This window comes from Colletotrichum navitas (genome assembly GCF_030913465.1).
Source record: "Colletotrichum navitas strain CBS 125086 chromosome Unknown LY79scaffold_76, whole genome shotgun sequence".
NCBI classification, from domain to species: Eukaryota; Fungi; Ascomycota; class Sordariomycetes; order Glomerellales; family Glomerellaceae; genus Colletotrichum; species Colletotrichum navitas.
Genome location: NW_026850622.1, coordinates 15,751 through 34,126, shown reverse-complemented (window position 1 = coordinate 34,126; position 18,376 = coordinate 15,751). Strand labels below are relative to the sequence as shown.

The window sequence follows — 18,376 nt, the reverse complement described above, 5'->3', positions numbered from 1 at the left end:
AGGTAGATCGGATGTCACTCCCTGACTGCACGCCAACGGTGCTAGTGACACAAGATCGCTAGGGCTATTCGGATCCTGAACCCTTAACCAACCTCATTGCACACTCGTGTCTCATCTCACATGCGCTGCTACCATTGAATCCTCGAGGAGTGCATCTCACAATGATGGGTGAATGATGTCACGTAGCACACTTTGTCATGATGTCACTCAACAAACATGAGCCACATTCAACCAGTGACTCGCCCAACGGAAGAGAATGGTTAAATACCATGGCTTGTCTTGATCGACCCCCCGCACTTCGCCTCAACTAACAAAAGGTTTCTGAAGGTTGATCAGATCTCAATGGCCCGTATCGAACAGTCAGACTATAAGATGGACCAGCTCTCAAATGGACATGCTCCTGAGTTTAAACCCGCCAAAAAGGCGCCGCGAACCGACCGCAAAGTGAAGTCGGTATCAAATGACGACGGGCCAGGCTTTACGACGGCGGTACCTATGTGCCCGATTACCTATCATCGCCCGCCTGCCGTCAATGCTGGCAAGGCCATCGACTCCCCTGGAGTTGCTCACGCCAATCGCGCACCATCTGTGGATAAGCCGCACGGCAGTGTGGAATACTCAGAGAAATACAATAACTACGTGAGGCCCATGGTAGTCACGTAAAGAGGTTGGATCGAGGCTAATATTAAGGACAGACGGTGCTGCAACAGCACGTGATGTTCTGGGATCGCAACAACGACGGCGTCATCACTCCGATTGACGTTTGGGTCGGCTTCCGAGACTTGGGTTTCAATCTTGCCACTTGCCTGTTAGCTGCGACGGTGATTCCTTTCGCGTTTTCATACGGCACTGTCATGCAGTATTCCTACATTCCGGACCCCTTTTTCCGACTCTATGTCGGCGGCATGCACAAGGCAAAGGTATCAGCTTTGGTTCAATGTAATATCAACATAAATCCTGCGCTAACGTGATACAGCACGGATCCGACTCTGGGATCTACGATAGCGAGGGTCGATTCGTTCCACAGCGATTCGAAGACGTCTTTGCAAATTGCAGTGCCCGACAAGATGATACCCTAACACTGGGTGAAGTGTTTGGCTTGATGAGCAAAAACCGATGTGCCGTTGATCCATTTGGCGTGAGTAGCTTGTGATTATGAATGCAGCATCAGTAGTTCACAGGGCCTATACTGACCAATTTACTTTCTAGTGGTCGGCATCATTTTTTGAGTGGGTTACCACCTGGATGCTGCTAGCAAAAGACGGCAAAATCCACAAAGAGGACCTCAGACGAGTTTATGATGTAAGTGACTCTGACGACCGAGTCTACCATTAAGTTTCATGCTGATTGGCGAAGGGCTCTCTCTTCTGGGAGATCCGGGACAAGAGACATTCTGGAAAAGGCTGGCATCAAGGCTGGGGAATTGGGGGCGATTGGTTTCTAGGCGATCGACCTAGGTTGAACCCTTATAATAAGCTCCCGAACTAGTGTTGAATCTTAGGTATCAAAAATGGCATTCGGGGTTATAGAAACTTTGTAATGTTCAACATATGATCCTCGAGCACATGACCAATCATCTCTCTAAGTTCAGCATCCATTCAAGTGCAAATTCTCTAGCCTTTGATACACTTGCGTTCGTAGCTCAACAGGGTAAAACAGACGATCTTATTCCTCGAGGATTACGTGTAGCAGTCGGACTCCTTCACCCAGTACCCATCACCGTTCGATTTAGTGAAAGAACATTCAAGCGACACTACGCCCTGTCGCTGCCTTCAATCTAGTTTCTCTCTTGTGCAGAAACCTGATGATAAATGCAATAGCGATAAGACCAACAGCGAGCGCAACCATACTCGGGTACCCCTTGGGGTATGCCGGGGCTTCAACCTGTTGCCAGATCACGAGAGGTAACCAGGCCTGGAAGACATACGCCATCTGGTTCATGGCACCCGTGACCAGTGCTCTTTCCTCATTATCGTCGCTGCAGATCTCGTGGGCCCAGGCAAAGGTGAGACCGCTGATGCCGCCGCCGAAACCACAAAGAATGAAGCACGCCCACTTGAGGCTGTTCGGGATGTCCCAAACCGTCAGGGGGACGTAAGCGATGATCTTCACGAGCCCAGAGAAAACTATGGCCGGCCATCGTGCGCCTTTGAAGAGACTATCGGACGTCCATGCGTAGATGAGAGTCGTGATGATACTGACCACCTCGGTAATGGTTGGATAGATGTTGACCTGACGCACACTGTAGCCCTCAGACTTGAGCCAAAGAGGGAAGGCGGGCTGCGAATTCCCGCCGTTTCCGTTGTTGAATACGATGTAGAGTATGACCAATGTCCAAATATGCCAGCTGGAAGATTTTAACAAACTTGGATTTGGTGTAAGGTGCGCGTTTCGCGCGACCTTCCAACTCCATACGCTTTTTTGCCAGGGCGATTTCCTCGGGCGTGAAATACCAGGCCTTCGTGATCTCAGGTAAATCCGGCAAAAAGAAAAACCCAGAGATGGCGATCGGCAGTGACACGACAGTGTTGACTAAGGACTGTAAGCAAAACACCAACATTTCATGGAGAAATATTGATCGTCCTTACCGATGAACAGCCATTGCCATCCATGATAGCCGTGTATGCCGTCCAGGCTGTGCGTGCCTGCCATCATGTAGCCAGACACCATGGAGCCAACGTTTCCCATAGCATGGAAGAGACAAGAACGTTTCGCGAGCTCGTCCTTGCGGTACCATGATCCAATGATGTACTGCATGCCAGGATAGAAAGTACTTTCCGCCAGCCCGATGAAGAATCGCAAAACATAGATTTGGGTGGCCGTGGAACACTTGGCGAGAAGGATAGTGAGGACGGACCATGTCACCTAACAAGCTTAGTGAAACTACTACGCAATAATGCTACGTGTGAACTATTTAGACCTACTTCACAGACGGGAATCCAAATCCCGGGGCGGATGCGCGTCAGGAGCAGGTTGCTAATAATCGTGTCAGCAAAAAGCGATGATGGAACAACTGGCATGATACGTGTGGTTGGCCGTACCTGGGAATTTCACCAACAACATAGCCAACTGTCCAGCAAACCTGCATGTAGTTAAGTTCGTTGCCGTATAGTCTCAGGTCTTCTTTCATGCCCGAAACGAATGCGTTGTTGATGTTGACCTGAAATTTGTTAGTCCCAGGTATATGATATTTTTATAACGCTGTGCCGTACCTGGTCAAGATACTTGATGAAGTATCCAAGGGAGGCCAGCGTCATCAGCACGGCATCGAGCTTAAAGAGAAACCGACGCTCTTCTGGAGACTTATCGAAGGTATCCCAGATGTATGATCTCCATGTGCTTTTCGGCATTTCTTGAAGGACCTCGGTGACTGATGGGCCTGTACTTTCTTTGCTCTCGTCCAGCACCGACACTGACTTCTCATCGGTGCCCTGCGGCCGGATCTCTGCAATGGACCGCGGCATTCTGGCAAGTCTACCCCCGCGGCGAATGTTGAACAGAGACAGTCTGCGAAAAAGTAGTCTCGACTCTTGGGAGATGTTGAGTGAAGAGATCGAGGCTCGCTACCGGATCAGGAAGGTCAAGGTACGGACTTCCTCGTGGCCATAGCTCGGCTTCCACGACGTTATATCTCTGCTTGTTTATTTTCCAAGGCATTACCACCCACGTGGGTGGGCAAAACTCTTCCTAAGAGATTCTGTCGCCATCGAGGGGAATTAAGTCGTCAAACAGGCTTTACCCAGCTCGACGTTTTGCTCTTGGCACTTGCTGTGGCCGCGGTTGGTCAAAACTGGGCCGACTGCAATAGGACAGCGGTTTTGGGGTTCGATCCAGGAGATCAACAACCGATAAGAGATGAAGATGTGACCCTGGACCATTGAAATGCGACATAGTTACCCGGAAGCGGCTACATGACCTTGTCGATTTCGGAGGCAAAGGGTTGGAAAGCACTGAAATCGGACGAACGGGTACGCGAACCTGGTCATCGCAAGTAGACCTCACCCTTCGTGGGCGAAAGTGTGGCTGGCATTCGCTCGTTACGCCGGGGCTAACATGATAGCGCAACGGTTCTGAGCTTCTTCCTGCGGGAATGATCTTATGCCTACTCACAGTGGCTTCCAATCCAGACGTGACTTGCATGAGATAGGGTACTGTGATCGGGCGAGTATACACAATAGGCCGTGGTGTCAGTAGTGCGTATCGTCACGCCATTGGAATCAGCCAGTAAGAGAGGAAGCTCCCTCTCCTCCTGAAAACACGCAGGTCTTGGCAAAACAATTGTATCCTGGAAGCCTTCGATAATCTTTCAAGTCTACGTGAAGCAAGAGATCTTCCGACTGGGCGTCGGTGCTGCTGGAGTCTCGCTTAATGTCTTGGCAATATTGCATCAACCTTCATCGTACTGACGCCATTAGATATTGCAGCTTGGAATAATTGGTCACGAAAGGACTACACATTGACCGGGTAGGAAATCAAGCGCTTTGAAAATATTGATATGCGGCTCTTCTCTTGATTAAGCATATTTCTTGGAGCATGAGATTTTACCAATTCTGGCGTTGAAGCTGGGGATGGGATTTCGAGGGGCAAATGTCACCGTCACCAGGGTCTCTCGCGTCATCGCGGGGTCGGATGCAGAACGCGGCTCGAACATCCAGCAAAGCATTTCCCCATATCTTCTCTAGCATGTGACCAATACCTAGGCGTCCCCCTTACCCCTGCCTTTGCTTCGCCTTCCGGGTAACCTGGAGAAATTTCCTTCACAATCGAATTACACCCCTCATTTTACTGTGGATGTTACTAGTAACGTCCAATTCCTTATAAGTGTCGGGATGCCAGTCATCCACCGGAGACATGGGCCGGCCCGAAGGTCACTACGTGGCCTTCCTCGGGCCGTATACCCATTTACCAACGGCGCTGGCAATGGCGATAACTGCTCCATTCTTTCCATCATCATCACTATCATACTTCACCTACGAAGATACGGTTATTGATCGCCCATCCGGAAAGATATCCACCTGTGATACCAGCAATAAGCCCTTCGTGAAGGTCTTGCTTCCGGGCATTAAACTTAAACTTGTCATCCAAAATTCCACAACCAACCACCAACAACCAACGGTGAGGATGGATCGAAGAACAGACCCGTGTACTACTTCATGAATATGGATTATGGCTCCAAAGACCTGAATCTAAAAATGTTACGAAGGAAGCGCTAAACTTGCCAAACACTGTTGCGTTGTTTTATATTTCGTAGCTTTGAGGGCCCACCTCTTGTGCACCTGGTCAGTGATATTGTCACCCACTCGACGTATTTCGTCACGACCAAGATCGCCCGCTGCATCCCCATGAACTATCATCATTAATGATTGGCACCGTTGTTCTCGTTACCACAACAACATACTCTTACAGTCGCCCAACATTAGCGGCATCCAGTACAGCGAGTCTAAGTGGGGTATTTGGCTAATGTGATCACTGCTTGAAGGAAGCCTCATTCAACAAGGCGAGACGATCACGTATACCCTCTGATACTGGTGAGCCTCCTGAACAAAAGTCATACGTACTTTTACCAACCAGACTTGTGAGAAATATGTTACTTTACGATTTGGGAGGCTCCCTTTGGTAATCTCGATTAATGATCGATTCAGGATCCACCGCAATGGCTACCAAATGGAGGATTGATTAAATGGCACTTGGTAGTAACGAAATTGGCCTTTGTATCGTTCTAGTGTTCTTTTCATTTGCGACATGGGTTGTCGTCAGTATCTCTGACCAAACTCCTCGCCAGCTTGCCCGTTGTTAGCATACTATCGACAGTAATCCTTGCACGCAATAGATTGCTTGTATACTTATTACGAAGAGAATAAATCGGAGTGTCAATTCGGGGCTTCAATATTACCTTTTTCATTGATGATCGAATTTGATTCTTACAAATCAAGAGGTCATCCTATCCTGGATAGTTCATAGCAAACTTCGGGCCAAGAGGCAGAAGAATAAAAGACCTCATGTCCGAGGTCGAATTTGCTGACAAGACAGCTTCATTCGGTATAAAGTCTTATGAAAAGCTCATGTCGGACTCTCTTACTGTAAAAATTGTTTGGATCGTGGATCGTTTGATGACATAGGGCATTCCAAGCCCTTCTCTCTATTATTAAAATATTAGACCCGTAGATCAAGGTTCTTTAACCCTAACCTTGACCATGAATATATGAATACAGTATGTAATGATGAAGTATGTGCAGAACAGTAAAATATGTGCAAGAGAATGAGACTCAAACATAAAGGTGCCGAGCAAAAGAGACATGGGGTATCCTTTAAACAATGCATCTCCAAGTAATCACAAACGGTGCCATCCACAAATCTAACTGTTGTAGACAGCAACATATTCAGCCTGGAATGTACCACCGGAGACGGTGCTCGCGAGGGGAGTATTGCCGCCATAGACGGCGTTGGGAAAACTGCCACCGATGGCAAGATTGAGCAGAACGAAGTGAGGCGAGCGAACGGCCTGAGCCCAGACGTCGGCGGGGAGGTCGGTCTCGACGATTTGCCAGTAAATGATGCCATCGACGAACCACCGCACAGCCTCGAGCGCCTGAGTACGGTCGACCTCGAGGGTGTAGGTGTGGAAGTTCCCCTGGCAAGGGCTGTTGGGGCAATCGCGGTGGTCAGAAAGGCCGTCCGTCTCCCTGCAGGGCCCGTTGGGAGTGACGCCGCAGTGCATAGTACCCCAGACACGGTTTATCCCATTGACGTTTTCCATGATGTCCCACTCGCCGATACCGGGCCAATTCCTGAAGGAAAAAAATCAGCACAAGCACTTGACAAATGGTTTCCAATAAACTCACCAGTAGTTGCCTCTGTAGGCAGTGCCGAGGGACCAGAAGGCAGGCCAATAGCCGATGCCGTTTTGGCCAACATTGGGCAGGTTGAGACTGGCCTGGATACGCATCTTGCCGCCGGCCTGAGCCATGAAGTCACCGCGCTGGGTTTCGATGCGGGCGGACGTCCATGCCCCGGATCCATCCTTGATGGCTGTGATCTGCAGATTGCCGTTGCCGTCCAGACGGATGTTGTTGGTACTGCTCGTGTAGGCTTGAATTTCTCCGGTGCCCCAGTTGGCGGTGCCCCCGGGATAGGAGGTGCCGGCATCGAAGATCCAGTTGGCAGTGTTGGGTAGACTGTTGGGGGAGCCAACGAAGTCATCGCTCCAGGTTAAAGTGAAGCCGGGAATCGATGGAACTACAGCTTGTACAGCAGGCAGGCCGAATGCCAGAGCCGAGACGACTTTGTTGAACGCCATTTTGTTTGAGTTGAGATATGTGCGTTGAGAAAAACGACAAAGTAACTAATACTTGATATATTGGCAGGTATCAGGAAAAGAACCAGGCCTTTGGTTGAAGGTGATTCGAAAACAAAAGACTGAACACTGAACTGGCTCTTCTGTTCTTTTTATCTTCTATGCATCTTTGGAGACGCATCTTCGCCAAGTGCTGAAAAGCGAATATTACCATTGAATGTCTGAATCTGGCTCGCCTAAGGACATGGCATTGGTCTAGACCCCATGACATCAAATGAGGCCCTGATTCGGCTGTTCACACGATACCCCTGACCGGCACACGTTGCCGCACGCTTGTAGATACATGATATTAGATGCTCCGGCCACGATCTCGCGTGCGTGCGCCATTGAGGAACCACTGACAAGCCTTGCGCATGCATGTAATGCGGATTGTGTGGCTACCCTTCTTGCCCCACACTCACAAGCTGGCCTAGGATATTGGTGGAATAGATGCGCCAGGGTATGACCCTTTTGAATGAATGCTTCCTTCCTACGACGCTCCAATCAGTGCCTGAAGCGCAAGCAGCCTACTACGTTACTCCCTGAGAGCCTATCATCACCACCGTTGGCTTCACGGATAGGTATGCATGGATCGGAGTCTCTGGGTCGTTTGGCAGCCCAGCCCATGGGTCGAAAACCGGAGCGACCGAAAGCAATAAAGCTCTTGTATGTGACTCGCGTACTGTCCGACCACTTGCTGTGCCTCGTTCGCCGTCAAGTAGATTCTTTCTGGCGACAACCGAAGTGAGGTCTTATTGACTTAATAGATCCAGCAGCTTAGCATCCATGGCGGTGCAGCATGCGCCCACGTCTACATAGTATGATCAAGCTGTCTCCGGGATGGATGTACCGAATCGGGTGACCAGCATCTGCTGGTCATGCAACCTATCAATCGTGGTAATATTCCTTCTATTATCGATCGGACAAAATCAGGAGACTTGTGTTACATACATATATTGAGAAGCACTTGCAAATACTAACCCAGCATATTATGTACTGCAGTTGTCGCCAAAACATCAGGCAGTCGGTTCACAGTGTGCCCCGTGCCTACGAACAACTCTTTAAGCTTGTTTTTATGCACGTGTCAATTACGCTATCGTCGGCTTTTTCTCTTTCTCCTTTATAGAACTTGGTAGCCACTACTAAGATAGCTAATTATCATCAATCCCAAAATTCTTATGGCCGATTCCGGTGGTTTACCTGTCCGGCTTCTGCTGGATTCCTCTACCCATTGAATATCTTCCTCGTAGACGGCCTGCTACCCATGTCAGCCAGCTCGTGAGTTCATCCGTTCTTATTTAGGCTCAAAAGGAAAATTAAGCAGGGGCTATCCCAGTGCAAATGACGGGGCATATGTCCAGATTAGGATTGCTCGAGTGAGCGCAATCTGACTACGGGTATTTGACCGTAGGCGACTTGGTATTTGGTCGTATCTAACCACTTTCGTCAGCACCATAGCCCTTTTCGCTAGGTAAACCGGCATCACAGCAGAAGCTATAGTAGGTGTGTTAATCACAGCGATAATCTTAAAGAATTGCATGCTGCCTTGTATCAAATTACATCCCCGAAAATGCCACTTTACTCTGCAAACGTGCATTTTTGTATAAATCTTGGACAGCAAGCGATCTTTCTTAAACTAATCACCTGCCTTGTACCGCGCAATCGAGGTATTATGACTTTTGGAGGCAGGCCTAGGTAGTATTATGTGTAGCTGTAGCGGTAGATTTACTTGCTTAAAGTGGTCGGATACTGCCAGGTACCCACTCAGGTAACCTTGCTCGCTAATCTCCAAGGGTTCCATGACGGCCCGAAATCTTACTGATGAGGCAGCCAGGCTTCCAAGGCTGTAGCTCTAAATCTAGACTTTTCGTTCTCATTCACCTGTAAGACAAGTGGAAGTCCGGATAACATTCTTCATTTCATGCTCTTCAGTAGTCTATGCATTATGGTTATATCAGTATTCGGCGCGACCATGCTGAAGCGATGGGAGCACAATGTAACTTCTCTAGATTCTTGCGAACAATGAATGTTACACAGTAAGACAAAGATAAGATGTGATTATGGTTATTAAGAAGATGATGCGTAGGTTAGTAAAGGTGCCGCCTGGCTCCCTTAACTGTGGAAAACCTATTGAATGCTTAGATGCCTCGATAGTAAGGCTTAATTTCAACGTCCGAATTTGATCATTATCAGGATTTCATTTTCAACAACTCGTTTGAGATGCAGCTTCACGCTGCTGATTGGATTTCGCGGTCATATTGCGCAGCACATCCATCAGAGACATACATACGGACGCTTTCGACATTTTGGTCGGATCGAGTATTTACAGCCGCGTACGATGCACCATGAAAAATGAGAATTGCTTGGTAATCGTCACAGCCGTCGAGCTTCCGGGATGCCAAGTGTCCGAGACGCGGCCGAGACCGTGTGGTACGTTCCCGACCTAGCGCGGAGGCAATCTCCAACTGAGACAAAGCCGAGGTGATTTTGCCAGCCGAGCCCCGAAGTCCAATCGACGGTCAAAGTTCGCCCCTAGTGGAGTTCACTTGTCATACCTTTCGTACTCCCCGAAAGTACAACTCGGCTGGAATGTTCCTCCGGCCGACTAAGGACGTGGGAGGATTCATGATTCATATGCCTGTGCCTCGGCATAAAATTTTCAAGTGCTCGGTCACGGCTTGATTTGAGCCCGACGGATGCCTCCGGTTTTGGGGGCCAATCTTTCGTCTTTGTCACCAGCCAATTATTCCGAGGAATCGCACTCAACCAGAATGTTCCTCTCCTATTGTGGATCTGTGGCTGTGACCATGTTTGGTCCCGCGCTACAACGTAGTTGGCATATTTCGTTGATAAATGCCAACTACTTACTGTGTTTTCAAAAAGCTGAAAAGGCGCATCGATTCTGCTCCACTTCAGTCAAGTTGCACATGCTTAATCGACAGCTTTCCAATCAAAATTCACTCTGACTTGGATGACCTCTGTTGATAGGTGCAACTTATAATCTACCAGTTCCATCACAATGTCGAACTCTATGATTGCGAAGCCCTTGACGCTGAAATGCGGTCTCACTCTACCGAATCGCTTGACAAAAGCCGCCATGGCTGAAAACTGGGCCGACAGCGACGGCTTGCCCACCGATGCATTACATGCATCTTATGGCGAATGGGCAGACGGCGGCTGGGGACTTATCATGACCGGTAAGGAGTCAACGCCAGCGTGACTGAGGCTCTAGCTGATTTGAATTTCAAGGCAACGTGCAAGTTGATATCAAGCACCTGGGCCAGGCAAAGGACATCGCGTACAACGACACAATTCCCTATGCGCGCATGCTTGAAGCCTGGAAGGCCTGGGCCGATGCTTGCAACCGCAACGGCACGCCGACCATCGTGCAGATCAACCACCCCGGTCGCCAGTCGCCTCTGGGCGCGGGCAAGCGCGGGTTTATGGAGAAGACCATGGCCCCCAGCCCGGTACCGCTGGATCTCGGCTCCGGTCTCGTTGCTCGCCTCATCAACGGGCTGGTCTTTGGCACACCGCGCGAGATGACCGTCGCCGAGATCCAGGACGTCGTCCGCCGCTTTGCGCAGACGGCCAAGTTGGCGTCCGATGCTGGCTTCGCCGGTATCGAGATCCACGGCGCCCACGGCTACCTGCTCGCCCAGTTCATGTCCGATAGAATCAACAAGCGCACCGACGCCTACGGCGGCTCTCCTGCCGCCCGCGTCAAGATCGTCGTCGAGATCATCCGCGCCATCCGCGAGGTCGTCCCCAAGACTTTCTGCGTAGGCATCAAGTTCAACTCTGTCGACCATCAGTCGCAAGCGGAGCTCGACGCGTGTATCGAGCAGCTGAAACTGATCACCGAAGCCGGCGTTGACTTCTTGGAAGTCAGCGGTGGTTCGTACGAAAACCCTGTGGTAAGTAACCAGGCATGAAACAGGTCTTTGCTTGAATTTGGGACGTTACTGATGAAATGCACAATTAGATGTTTAGCAATAACGACAACGAGAAGAAGTCAGACCGTACCAAGGCTCGCGAGGCCTTTTTCCTGGAGTTCGCCCGGGTCATCCGCCGCGACTTTCCCGATGTTCCCTTGATGGTGACTGGTGGTTTCCGCTCACGCCAGGGCATGGAGGATGCACTCGCTAACAACGGCTGCGATCTCATCGGGCTGGCACGGCCTGCCGTCCTGAACCCGGCTCTGCCGAAGAACACCATTCTTGCCGACACCGTCAAGGATGAGGATGCCAAGCTATATGCTAGGAAGATTGAGGCCCCTTGGATATCCCAAAGGGTGGGTATGAAGTTCATCGGTGCTGGTGCCGAGTCGGTATGTCATAAATTCCTCCGATTACATTTGCTCCGGTTCTCTGTTAACAACTCCCTCAGTCTTGGTACTCGGGCCAGATTCGCAAGCTGAGCCACCAAAAAGCTTGAAGACCAAGACTATACTCATGTTTGTTGGAAAGTGACAGGGATAAGAGGTGTATACCATCATGATACCATAGAAGCCATTTGAACTTGCGATGGAGTTTGACTCATTGCTACAAGCCTATCTTTTTTTGACATGATAATTTAGTTATGACGCATTATGTTGTTAATAGTATATGAGAATACCAATCGCTGTGCTATTGCCGACCCGTAGACTAGAAATTCCGTTCCCAGAATCATTGAACTTTCGACTTTGATGTAAGGAGAATTGACTTATAAGGAGTTGTTTGTTTGAGAATGCTTGTTAGTTCTGAACACGGAACAATTCCCTTGCATTGAGGTCACAGCCATCGTACACCGTAATGTTCGCCAGTCGTGAAGCTGCCCATGCCTATCTGTTTCGAACGCCTAGACTCTATAACTCTTATCGAAGCGCGTCAGAATTCTGTCCCTCGTCTTTCGAAATGATTCTTAGCACCGAAGTCCTCTACTGTCTCCTTCCAATCTGAATAGGGGTTTCTCATTCTCAGCTTCCGGGCTTGTTCAACATCACAACTTTCCCCAATGAACAAAAGGACAACGTCACGAAGTGGCTAGCCGAGGCTCGCACGACTGCCGGTGTCGACCTTTATGCGCACTTCGCACACCGCTGCATACTTAGCCAAGTCTACCCAGAACTATCGAGTGCAGCGCAAACCCCCGGCTTCGTCACTCCCCGCGAGGTCTTTAGTCGTTGTTATTTCATTGGCCAGAGCGCTGTCTCGGCATGGGCTTATGACACAGGGGACGGGCTCGTTATCTTCGACAGCCTCAACAACGCCGAGGAAGCCGAACAGATTCTCATTCCCAACCTCGAGGCTCTCGGGTTCGTCGGGACCGACATTAAACACATTGTCATCACCCATGAGCACTTTGGTCATTACGGCGGTGCTCGCTGGATACAAGACAACTTTCACCCCGCCACATATGTGTCTGCAGCGGCCTGGGAGAGTCTCGTCAAAGTAGAGAACGGACCGCTCAAGGATAAGACCGTTGCGGAGGGAAACGTGCTCACGCTTGGCAATGCCACGTTCAAGTTCTACGAAACGCCAGGGCATACGCCAGGCACAATTTCTACCATTTTCTCCGTCTATGACAATGGGATCGAGCACAAGGCCGGATTTTTCGGCGGCCTTGGTGTTCCAAGCGAAGCTGCAGCCAAGATGCAGCAGATCGCTTCGTTAACCAGGTTCGCCGACTTGGGCTTGAAGGCAGGCGTGGACACCCTCATCGCCCATCACCAAACTATGGATCGATCACTCATCCATTTTGATCTGCGGGAGCACCGGCCCAGTGGTTCAGAAGATCCCTTCCTCCTTGGTGCAGATGCGGTCGATAGATATTTCAGGTCTATTGCGCATTGCGTGAAAGTAAAAGCCGCCAGAGACGGTCAGGATCTGCAGGCTTAGAGAAGATTGAGAAACTATGCAAACGGTCAAAAACCTTCCAAGCTCAAACACAAGCAGAAACATAGGAGACGAACGGATAATGTAACTACAGCTCCCTCATGCAGGCAGCTTCCCATTAACAGACCAGTACACATTATAGTTGAAACCTTGCGCGTCATAAAACGGTCCAAGGTTTACCGTCTTGCCTCCCGCCGTCGCCGTGAAAGCCAGCCCGGTGGCTCCGCTCCTCTTCACAGTAGCCAAGTCCAACGCGGGCGTGGCCGAAAGGGTCTCGCTGCCGTAGTTGCCGCTGAGGATGACAGGGCCAAACGCCAACGCTGCGACGCTGGGGTTATCGTTGGCCGGAATGACCTGCAGTCTCATCGGCAACTTCACGACCACGGTGTCGCCCGAGACCCAGGTACGGTCGATTGCAGCATAGGATCCAGCTGATGCCTGCACGGCTTGTCCGTTGACGGTCACTTGAGCCCCGGAAGCCCATGCGGGAATACGGATACGCATGATCCACTTCCCAGCGCCAGTGATTTTCAATGTTGAAGTGTCGTCCTGTGGGAAATTGGTGGTTTGGGTGACAGTGACGCCACGTTGAGTCCACCTGAGCACAGAAGGGATGAAGAGGTTGACGTAAAGAGCACTGTTGTCGTAGAAGTAAATCGAGTCCATCAGTTTGGTGTTAGTCTCCAAGCCGGTACCTTGGCAACACCAGAATGAGTTGTAGTCAGTGCTCCAGGTACCGCCGCCCCAAGCAGGTCCTACTCCTCGACGACCACCGGGGTTGAGGGGGGTAAAGTAGGTGACGTGTCCATGACTATTGGAGGGGTCCTGCTGGCCGAGGAGGTGGTTGAGCAGCGCCCGTTCGTAAAAGTCGAAGTATGTCGTCGTAGCCGGGTTGGTCAACCACAGCTCCCTCGTGAGCTTGAGCATGTTGTATGTGTTGCACGCCTCGCATGTATCGCTGGTCAAGAAACCGGCAATGGCATTGGGTAGCCTGAAGTGCTCGGCCTGGCTGTTTCCGCCGATGGCGTACGAGTGTGCGCTGACGGTGATGTTCCACGCATTTCGCGCAATGTCCTGGTATCGACTGGTTCCAGTCGCCTTGTACTCCCGCGAAGCACCGATCCACTTGGGGACCTGGGTGTTCGCATGCAAGCCGTTGAGACTGTCCTGGTTCGATGCGAGAGGGTTAAAGATGGCAGCGTGGTCGAAGCGTTGGGCGACCGTAACCCAGCGCTTATCGCCTGTTTGGTGGTAGAGATCGGCCAACACTTCGTTCATCCCGCCGAATTCGGTGCCCATCATATCCTGCATCTGCTGGTACGTGAGCTTACCAGTGCGGAGGTCGACCCACGCCGCCATGGCAAGAAGCACATCGCGAGCGTTTGTGTCGCCGATGAGGCGCCAGACATCGAGCAGACCGGCCATGGTCTTGTGGATGGCGTAGTACGGAACATTTCCGCTGGTGAGAGTCCGTTTCTCCAGAGCATCAAAATCGGCCTCGGGAAAGCCAGAGAGATATCCTTCGTTGAAGCCAACTTTGCTGTTGTTGTCCTGGCATTTCTTTAGTTCGGCGGCAAAGTATGCGGCCCTCCGTTTGCACTCAGCGTCCTGGAGCTGGGCGTAGCAGAAAGCCCAGGCATTCAGGAAGTGGCCCTGAACGTGACTCCGGAACGGAAAGTCTGGAGCATCCCAGCCGGAATTTGGCTGAGCATTGTTCGTAGATAAGCCGTGATTCTTGCGGAAGACGTACAGGAGCCTGTCGACGTCTACCCATTTGAGATAGACCAGAGTACGAGCTTGGTTATCGAAAAACCGGCCGGTGCTCAGGGTGACCTGGCTCATATCGAAACCCCAAGCAGAAACCCCCTGTTCCTGGCCGACAGGCGGAACAGCTTGTGCATTGCCTGTAGAGGACAGGCCAACAGTGAGGGCAAGAGCTGCCAGCCCAGGGAGTATTCCCGTTTTGAACCACATGATGGTTCTGGTGGGAGGCGTAGGTTGAATATGATCAGGCTGGTTTGAGCAAGAAGTTGAGTGACCTCTTCGGGCCTGAAGATGAATGCTTAATACTTAGTTTGGTCTGGGTGGGTTAGCATCAACTTTATAGTCTCTGGCAAGAGATCCAACGGTGGCCCAAGCCGCCTTTCCGGATGATCAACAGGGTCCAGCTGCAATACCGTACGCACTGGTAAAATCCGGACAAAGCTAGGAAGCCCGCTAGCCAGAAAAGGCTAGCAGATAGTCCATAGCAGCTAGTAGATGTCCGTTACGCTAGTCCCAATATAGAAAGCGGTCAACCCATTAACATACCCATCCACCGATCTACCCACTTGCCCTTTACTTACTGTTCTTACGCCTTAACTTGCTGCTGACGTAAATGACTAACCCCTGCTTTTGCCTTTCTAGATCCCTGTTTCTGCCAGCACGCTAGCCCCTATTTGGTGGCCGCGATACTCCTGGCCGTTAGCGGGCTTCCTAGCTTTGTCCGGATTTTACCAGTGCGTACGGTATGTATACTCTTCGCAAGCTTACCTCTCTCCATTGACATCCAATACAGTGACTGGCGCGCATGCATACACGGCAATGACGGTGGTGAGGTTACATTCATCAATGGAACGCCTGACTTTCACGACTCCGAGCAAGCTAACCCACCCCCTCCATGAATATCCCCCGCATCTTAGAACCTCAGGGCCATATCCCGATTGGCGCGGCACATGTGGGCTTCCTAATCTACCAATCTTGGCTTTCCTTATGTAGTAGTCTCATTTCACTACTCAAAACTGGCATTGAACTTCCGCCAACCATGGAGAGTGGACTACACAAGGCTCCCCTCCCTCATCATTGTCGCCACTCTTCTAGCCCCATTTCCCGCGAAGAAACGGTAAAGGGTCATATGACGCATACCAAAAATTTCAATGAGGTGCCACACGGCTGCAACTCTGCATGAAGGACTGTCGGCTAAATATCCTTGCTATGATATCGTTCTCGTGTACGCTGTCATTCGCAATTGCACGCTACCTATCAGTCGTTTCAAAGACTATTGACAGGCACCGATTGATTTCCGGGCTCAATGGCTTAACATAGCGTCACCTGCAACCGCGATATATTTGGTCAGAAATATCACACGAAGTTTTCGGTTTATACCATAGCTTCATAACCCGCTAAAGAATGGAACTACGACGAGTATTTTCTTCAATGACAATGCCACCCATCCCACACCTCCTGGGGGCGTCCTAGTTCTGTGACCTCCCAAACGCCGTTGTGAGTAGGACCTTGAGACCTCCGGGGACTGTGTGCCTATCAAAATAACCGTACCACTTATCAATGTCCTCTAGCTTGGCTGCGCATAGTTCGTTGGTAAGTACTGATCTATTCTGTCGGGCGTGCAAGTCCATACCTTCATGAGTGAACATCCAAGAAGGGTCATATTTGCCATCAATAACCATGTTGAGAAGGAGAGGGTAGTACTACGGTCGTGTCAATACAGGATTGGAATCGAGGATTTGACAAACGTACCTTTTGAGCCATGAGCTGTCCGCCCCTGAGAGTGATTGTTTTCTCCATCAACATGCCAATGGGAAATTTGTTTGTCGAGAAGAAGAAGTCGCCAATCAGCGCAACGTTACCACCCTTTCGGGTTGCCTTGATGCAGGCAAATACCGTATCTCCGCTGTCGCCCTCCAACCTCAAAGCCCGCATGCCCTTGTGCGCAAGCGACTGGGCACTCCGGAACCCGCTTGCCTCAATACTACGGTCAAGGCCCATGGGTTCAACTGAGAGAATGTACTCTGCGACATCATCGTGTTGTGACACGTCCACCGGGATCATGCCGAATTCCTTGGCTATCTCCAAACGCTTAGGGTCGACGTCCATAGCGTATACCCTCTTGGCACCTCGGAGCTTCGAGAGCCGCTGGATAGAGAGGCCAACGGCGCCGCATCCCCACACCCCGACGATGTCTCCGTCGCTGACTTCGGCCAACTCGCACCCGTGCCATGCTGTGGTGGTGACATCGGCAAGCCCAACAAGTTTCTTCGGGTCCATGTCGTGAGGAGCCTTGACGCATGTCAGGTCGGCGTTGGGAACCCGACACCATTCAGCTTGGTCTCCCGGATATCCGCCAGTGAGGTGCGAGTATCCAAAGATGCCGGATAGCCGGTGACCGTACATCTTTTGCATCTCTTTCGAGGGGTTCGTTTTGTCGCAGAGAGAGTACTCCTTGCGTTTGCAGTAGAAGCACTCACCACACGCAATAACAGGGAGGATGATGACCCGGTCCCCGGGCTGCAGGCTTTTGACCTCTGGCCCAACTTGTTCGACGATTCCAATGGCTTCGTGGCCCATGATATCTCCTTTCTTCATGGCCTGGCTCAGCTCCCCGTTGTACATGTGCAAATCGGAACCACAGATGGTCGTGTGCGTGATGTGGACAATGGCATCCTTGGGCGCTGTGATCATCGGTTTCGGGACCTCCTCGACAGCGATGGACTTGGAGCCCCGAAAGACTGCGGCCTTCATTTTCTCTGTGGGATGGGCCTTGTAAGCCGTTGAGGCTATGTGACTAAAACGGTCAGTCGTGCTGCTGGGAGAGCTTGAAAAGCTGCGTACCTTGCTACAGCTGCCATTTTGCTCTGAATAGAAGATGATAGCCAGGGACAATTTTTTTAGATGATTGAAACTGGCACCGAGAGCTATATAAGTTTCAATAAAGGCATTCGATTTTGATACGTAAACTTGAATGTATATCGCAGAGACTTTATGCCTCGCAGGAATGTATCACGAAATAGGTCTCCACTTAAGAGAGTTCCAACAGTGACCTACTTCACTGGGGATTTGAAGTCATCATCTCGTCACTTGCTAAACTGTGCTCAACACAGGTTCTCTCACTTTCTGTCACAAACTACGACATCGGATGCTTCCGCTACTTGGGTTTTGTTCTGCTGCCCCGCACGCGGGAAATGCAACTAAGAGAAACTTGTTCGATCTCATTTAGATGTTGACAGGTTGAACCCTGGAAATGCTAGCCTAACTTGGGTTCACCCTAGGGAGCGACACTGCGATGACCACATAGAGAAGAATCGGGCAGGATCCTGATCGAATGATTGATAAGCTGCAGGCTTTCTAGAAGAGTCACCACCTTTCTCAAACCTTTCACAGAAGTAGCGTC

At 50.6% G+C, this 18,376-nt stretch overlaps 7 protein-coding genes across 7 annotated transcripts; 3 read left to right on the top strand and 4 right to left on the bottom strand.

The window, feature by feature from the left end:
- Positions 1–113: 113 nt before the first annotated feature.
- LY79DRAFT_566074 (Caleosin related protein-domain-containing protein) lies at positions 114–1,573 on the top strand. The gene is made up of 5 exons (XM_060558784.1): positions 114–639; positions 696–920; positions 977–1,138; positions 1,210–1,302; positions 1,357–1,573. The coding sequence occupies exons 1-5, from the start codon at positions 343–345 to the stop codon at positions 1,486–1,488; spliced, it is 909 nt and encodes a 302-aa protein (XP_060409897.1). The 5' UTR covers positions 114–342; the 3' UTR covers positions 1,489–1,573.
- A 170-nt stretch (positions 1,574–1,743) lies between these two features.
- LY79DRAFT_593304 (major facilitator superfamily transporter) lies at positions 1,744–3,464 on the bottom strand (the record flags this gene model as incomplete). Its single annotated transcript, XM_060561540.1, is given in 6 exon segments — positions 1,744–2,347; positions 2,367–2,532; positions 2,589–2,865; positions 2,925–2,976; positions 3,042–3,160; positions 3,213–3,464. The coding sequence occupies 6 exon segments, from the start codon at positions 3,462–3,464 to the stop codon at positions 1,744–1,746; spliced, it is 1,470 nt and encodes a 489-aa protein (XP_060409896.1).
- Positions 3,465–6,180: 2,716 nt separating this feature from the next.
- LY79DRAFT_614853 (family 16 glycosyl hydrolase) lies at positions 6,181–7,469 on the bottom strand. Its single transcript, XM_060561984.1, has 2 exons — positions 6,843–7,469; positions 6,181–6,788 (listed from the first exon to the last, which is right to left on the bottom strand). Exons 1-2 carry the CDS (start codon positions 7,295–7,297, stop codon positions 6,356–6,358), a joined length of 888 nt encoding a protein of 295 aa, XP_060409895.1. The 5' UTR covers positions 7,298–7,469; the 3' UTR covers positions 6,181–6,355.
- A 2,513-nt stretch (positions 7,470–9,982) lies between these two features.
- LY79DRAFT_566060 (NADH:flavin oxidoreductase/NADH oxidase) lies at positions 9,983–12,047 on the top strand. Its single transcript, XM_060558783.1, has 4 exons — positions 9,983–10,530; positions 10,583–11,250; positions 11,319–11,663; positions 11,723–12,047. Exons 1-4 carry the CDS (start codon positions 10,353–10,355, stop codon positions 11,768–11,770), a joined length of 1,239 nt encoding a protein of 412 aa, XP_060409894.1. The 5' UTR covers positions 9,983–10,352; the 3' UTR covers positions 11,771–12,047.
- Positions 12,048–12,306: 259 nt separating this feature from the next.
- LY79DRAFT_502832 (beta-lactamase-like protein) lies at positions 12,307–13,044 on the top strand (the record flags this gene model as incomplete). Its single annotated transcript, XM_060553371.1, has 1 exon — positions 12,307–13,044. A coding segment is annotated over one exon (738 nt), but the record flags the coding sequence as incomplete, so codon positions are not given.
- A 264-nt stretch (positions 13,045–13,308) lies between these two features.
- Positions 13,309–15,183, bottom strand: LY79DRAFT_523990 (uncharacterized protein; the record flags this gene model as incomplete). Its single annotated transcript, XM_060555583.1, has 1 exon — positions 13,309–15,183. One exon carries the CDS (start codon positions 15,181–15,183, stop codon positions 13,309–13,311), a length of 1,875 nt encoding a protein of 624 aa, XP_060409892.1.
- Positions 15,184–16,442: 1,259 nt separating this feature from the next.
- LY79DRAFT_593299 (alcohol dehydrogenase GroES-like domain-containing protein) lies at positions 16,443–17,727 on the bottom strand (the record flags this gene model as incomplete). The annotated part of the gene is made up of 3 exons (XM_060561539.1): positions 16,443–16,549; positions 16,607–16,676; positions 16,726–17,727. 3 exons carry the CDS (start codon positions 17,725–17,727, stop codon positions 16,443–16,445), a joined length of 1,179 nt encoding a protein of 392 aa, XP_060409891.1.
- Positions 17,728–18,376: the final 649 nt, after the last annotated feature.

What these genes read in the sequence shown, in the direction of transcription:
- LY79DRAFT_566074 (XM_060558784.1), top strand. Translation starts at nt 343, where the DNA reads ATGGCCCGTATCGAACAGTCAGACTATAAGATGGACCAGCTCTCAAAT. An exon ending in GCGGCATGCACAAGGCAAAG is followed by an intron (nt 921 to 976) that starts GTATCAGCTTTG and finishes AACGTGATACAG; the next exon opens with CACGGATCCGACTCTGGGAT. An exon ending in ACCTCAGACGAGTTTATGAT is followed by an intron (nt 1,303 to 1,356) that starts GTAAGTGACTCT and finishes TGATTGGCGAAG; the next exon opens with GGCTCTCTCTTCTGGGAGAT.
- LY79DRAFT_614853 (XM_060561984.1), bottom strand. Translation starts at nt 7,297, where the DNA reads ATGGCGTTCAACAAAGTCGTCTCGGCTCTGGCATTCGGCCTGCCTGCT. An exon ending in GCCTACAGAGGCAACTACTG is followed by an intron (nt 6,789 to 6,842) that starts GTGAGTTTATTG and finishes TTTTTCCTTCAG; the next exon opens with GAATTGGCCCGGTATCGGCG.
- LY79DRAFT_566060 (XM_060558783.1), top strand. Translation starts at nt 10,353, where the DNA reads ATGTCGAACTCTATGATTGCGAAGCCCTTGACGCTGAAATGCGGTCTC. An exon ending in GTTCGTACGAAAACCCTGTG is followed by an intron (nt 11,251 to 11,318) that starts GTAAGTAACCAG and finishes ATGCACAATTAG; the next exon opens with ATGTTTAGCAATAACGACAA. An exon ending in TCGGTGCTGGTGCCGAGTCG is followed by an intron (nt 11,664 to 11,722) that starts GTATGTCATAAA and finishes CAACTCCCTCAG; the next exon opens with TCTTGGTACTCGGGCCAGAT.